Raw genomic sequence first — 4020 nt, forward strand, 5'->3', positions numbered from 1 at the left:
AAAACTGCCGATCATCTAGCATATGGTACCTAATCTTTACTCTAGAGGATCTAGTTTGTAGACCAAGAAAAAGATTTACTTTGTGAGAGGTGTGTTGTATCGTACGCTTGGTCGGTACGATTATATGAATGTTGTTATTAAATAAAATAAAAACGGATTTAAACTTAACAAGGAATGAATTTATTTACGGATTGGTGACAACTACAAGGCGTCTTGAACGTTTAGCTGCTCAAGTAGAAGTAACGTACAAGTTTTGCGCAGCCCCTAAAGAAGCTGCAAGGGTAGCGGTCATAAACCCCCCATCTGTGCGAAATATGAAGAAAATGTGGGTGGTCAAAGACATGCCGCCGGCCTTGAAGCCTTCCAGGGTTCAACACTAAATTGAATCAATTTCGTATTAAAACAATTAATGAACAAAATAAAATGATAAATTTCAAATGAATAAAATAAGGCAAATTAAATACAAGAGAAAAAAAAAATGATAAAATATGAAAAATAAGAAAAATGAAATTAAGTGAACATAAGTAAGATGATATAAAACTAGAGATAAGAAAAAATGGTACAAACTTAAAAATAAGATAAAATTTTCATACATCAAAAGACGAATATGAGGGACCTAATATATGTAATACATAAATCTAACTCTAAAAAAAATCAAAACTAAATCTAAATATGTACAAAAAAAAATCAAAATACATGAATACACAAAAAAAAACGAGGCGAGCAATTTACAGTTTTTCACTCGTAATGAGTCAACACGTGAACGTCCTCGCGTTCTAAGGGTAACACACACAGTTTGTGCACTGAACGTTTCGTAGCACCGTTTTTTGTCTTTAACGACGCCACTCTTGGTAACCCGTCCTTTCCAAAGTGCAGCTCGGTGATGCGCGCCAGATTCCACCGCAGTGGAGGTAGATCGTCGTCAGCAATCAACACCAGGGAGCCGACGGCAGGTGTGGTGTCGGGATTTCTCCACTTAGATCTCGCCTGGAGTCGCGAGAGATATTCCCGAGTCCATCTTCGCCAAAAGAGTTGACGCATCCTTTCGATGAGTTGCCAACGGGACAGTCGATTGGTTTTAATCTCGGTGATGTCACCCTCGTGGACTGCGGTCAGAGATTCACCTGGGGAAAGGAAATGTCCGGGAGTCAATGGTTCGAGGTCATTGGGGTCGTTACTTATTGGTGTAAGGGGGCGAGAATTTAAAATTGCCTCGATTCGCGTGAGGAGCGTGTACATTTCTTCGAACGTTGGAGTTGCAAGTCCGATGCTTCTTTTAATGTGATTTTTTACCGATTTAACATTTATTTCCCACAATCCACCCATGTGCGGTGATCGCGCTGGAATAAAATGAAATTCGGTATTTCGTTCCGTTAATTTGTTTATCACATCGGACTGAAATTCTGACGATTTTAAAAATGACTTGAATTTTTTGGTTTCTTGATTTGCGGCTCCGATAAAGTTCGAACCATTATCGGAGTACAAGTGCCGGACGTGACCCCTTCTGGCGATTAATCTGTGCAAAGCGCCCAGAAATGATTCGGTTGTCAAGTTACCGACTAACTCCAAGTGAACTGCCTTGGTTACTAAGCAAACGAAGATCGAGACGTAAGCCTTTACATTTCTTTTACCGCGACCGGTTGATTCTTTGATTAGGATCGGTCCTAAGTAATCGACTCCAGAAATAAGGAAAGGGCGATTCGATTCGAGCCTGCATGCAGGTAAATCTCCCATCATTTGAGTCACTCGTTTGGGGTTACACCGAAAGCAAGAGTTACATCTGTGTATAACTTGTCGAATGAGACTACGGGGTGAAATTATCCAATAATTTTGTCTCAGTGCCGCTAACGTGCCTTCGGCTCCTGAATGCAAATTTTCAATGTGAGTTTGCTCAACAATTAATTTGGTCACGTGATGATCATTTGGCAACAAGATCGGATGTTTGGTGTCAAATTTTAAAGAAGCATTTCTTAACCGTCCTCCGACTCTAATCAAATTGTTTTTTGAAAGAAAAGGACTTAACGTTAACAATCTGCTTTTGTTAGGAAGAGCTTTATTTTGTCGAAGGATTTTTAAGTCATCGGCAAATGCTTGTTTTTGAACTAATTGGATGATGGTGATTTTAGCTCTTTGCAATTCATGAATTTTTATTGCGCCCGAATCTCCTAAGTCTGGTGGGTTACTTCGAAAAGGTAGACGTGCAATAAACCGCCCTTGCGCGTCCCGTTTTATGGTGTTGCAGAAATGGGTTTCACATTCTCTCTCTTCCGGTGAAAGTTTGTCTGCGACCGAATTCACACTTTCGATGGAGAAAAATTTTTCTACCTGCTCATGAAGGTCGAGCTTTTGTTGCGAAAAATGGCACAAAGTTTTTGTTTTATTATCCAACTCGCCCAAAGTGCCGCCGACAATCCAACCCAGATGGGTTTTTTGAAAATGTGGCTGCCCCGGCGCCAGATGGATTTGTCCGATGCACATTAACGGTAAAAATAGTTCGGCCCCAATTAGGAGATCGACCGGTCCTGAACAATCAAATCGCGGATCAGCTAATTTAATGTTTTCGGGGACGGTTATCTTTGACATGTCCATTATGTGAACCGGAAGATTTTCTGTAATCTTGTCTAAGACCAAACATCTAAGTTCTTGCGAATATTGGTTGTGTCGCGATTTTATTGTGACCCGAGCCGCGTGATTTACACTACTCGCCGATTGGTTTATACCTCCGATCTCTATTCGAACCTTTTGTCGTGTGAGACCTAACCTTTTGCACATATCGGAGGTTATAAAATGGTTCATGGAACCCCCATCAAGAAAAGCGCGACACTCTTGGAATTGATTGTTTTTGTCCTTAATTAAAACTATAGCAGTCGAGAGAATGCCTGATTTTATTAAGTTTACACGAGAGTAAGAATTTAAAGAAACCGACTGTGGACGGGCTGTTGATGATTCCAGACCGGTCGCACCGTGGATTAGAGTGTTATGACTCGCGTCGCACTCCTTACATTTGAAATTTGACTTGCAATTAACGGCAATATGATTGTCCTTGAAACAATTTTGACATAGTTTTAATTGCTGGATTAATTTGAGCCTTTCGTTAAGGTCTAATTTCAACAATGTGATGCATTGATTGGTGTAATGATTTGGTTTTTTACACACATTGCAAAATTTTGATTTATTTGACGACTGGTTGTTCGACGTGCTTGAGTAGCTGTTTGATTTTGATTTAGATGGTTGGACGTTCGTTACTACCAGTTTATTCGTAAGAAACAACGATTCTAATGTTTGATGGCGTTTTTCTAAAAAGAGTAAAAAATCCTTGTACTTGGGAATAGATGCATCGACCTTGCTCTGCCATTCCCTTTTCGAATGAAAGTCTAATTTTTCGGTTATAATCGGAACAATGATCGCGTCCCAACTATCTACCGGTACTTTCAACATTTTTAGCGCTTCCATGTTGGTGTTCAACATATCAATTAATTCGCGTAAATGAGTATGCGAGGCCTTTGCAATTACCGGGAATTTTAAAATAGCATACACATGCTCTTGCGCTACTAATCTCTCGTTGGCATAACGTCTTTCGAGTAGATCCCATGCAATTTGATAATTATTGTTTGACACCGATAACGATTCTACGGTCTTAAGCGCTTCGCCTTTTAGGCAAGACCTTAGATAATGGAATTTTTTGCAACTATCTAATTTGTCGTTTTCATGGATAACTGACTTAAATTGATCTGAGAACGAGAGCCAGTCTTTATAACAACCCGAAAATGTAGGCAAGCTATACACAGGCAATTGAATGTTTAAAGAATCATCGCGATTTGAATTTGATACGGAACGGACAGATGTACCTGTTGTGATCGCCTGTTCCTTATTTTGAGTTTTCTGAATAAGAGTGTTAATTTTTGAAGCAACATCAATATAACGCCCTTCGAAGGAATCACGTTCGTCCTCCTCGTCGGCTAATTCGATACCGGGCATTGATTCGACACCGGCTTGTGCTTTGTCAAAGTCCTTTACAAT

General features: G+C 39.9%; 1 protein-coding gene across 1 annotated transcript; it reads right to left on the reverse strand.

Annotated features, from left to right (window-relative positions):
• Positions 1 to 738: 738 nt before the first annotated feature.
• Positions 739 to 1326, reverse strand: LOC138130437 (uncharacterized). Its single transcript, XM_069046911.1, has one exon. The coding sequence runs from the start codon at positions 1324 to 1326 to the stop codon at positions 739 to 741; it is 588 nt and encodes a 195-aa protein (XP_068903012.1).
• Between the last annotated feature and the right edge of the window lie 2694 nt (positions 1327 to 4020).

This window comes from Tenebrio molitor, chromosome 5, assembly GCF_963966145.1.
Source record: "Tenebrio molitor chromosome 5, icTenMoli1.1, whole genome shotgun sequence".
Classification (NCBI taxonomy): Eukaryota; Metazoa; Arthropoda; class Insecta; order Coleoptera; family Tenebrionidae; genus Tenebrio; species Tenebrio molitor.

Coding starts and splice junctions, on each gene's coding strand:
- LOC138130437 (XM_069046911.1), bottom strand. CDS start 1,326: ATGGGTGGATTGTGGGAAATAAATGTTAAATCGGTAAAAAATCACATT.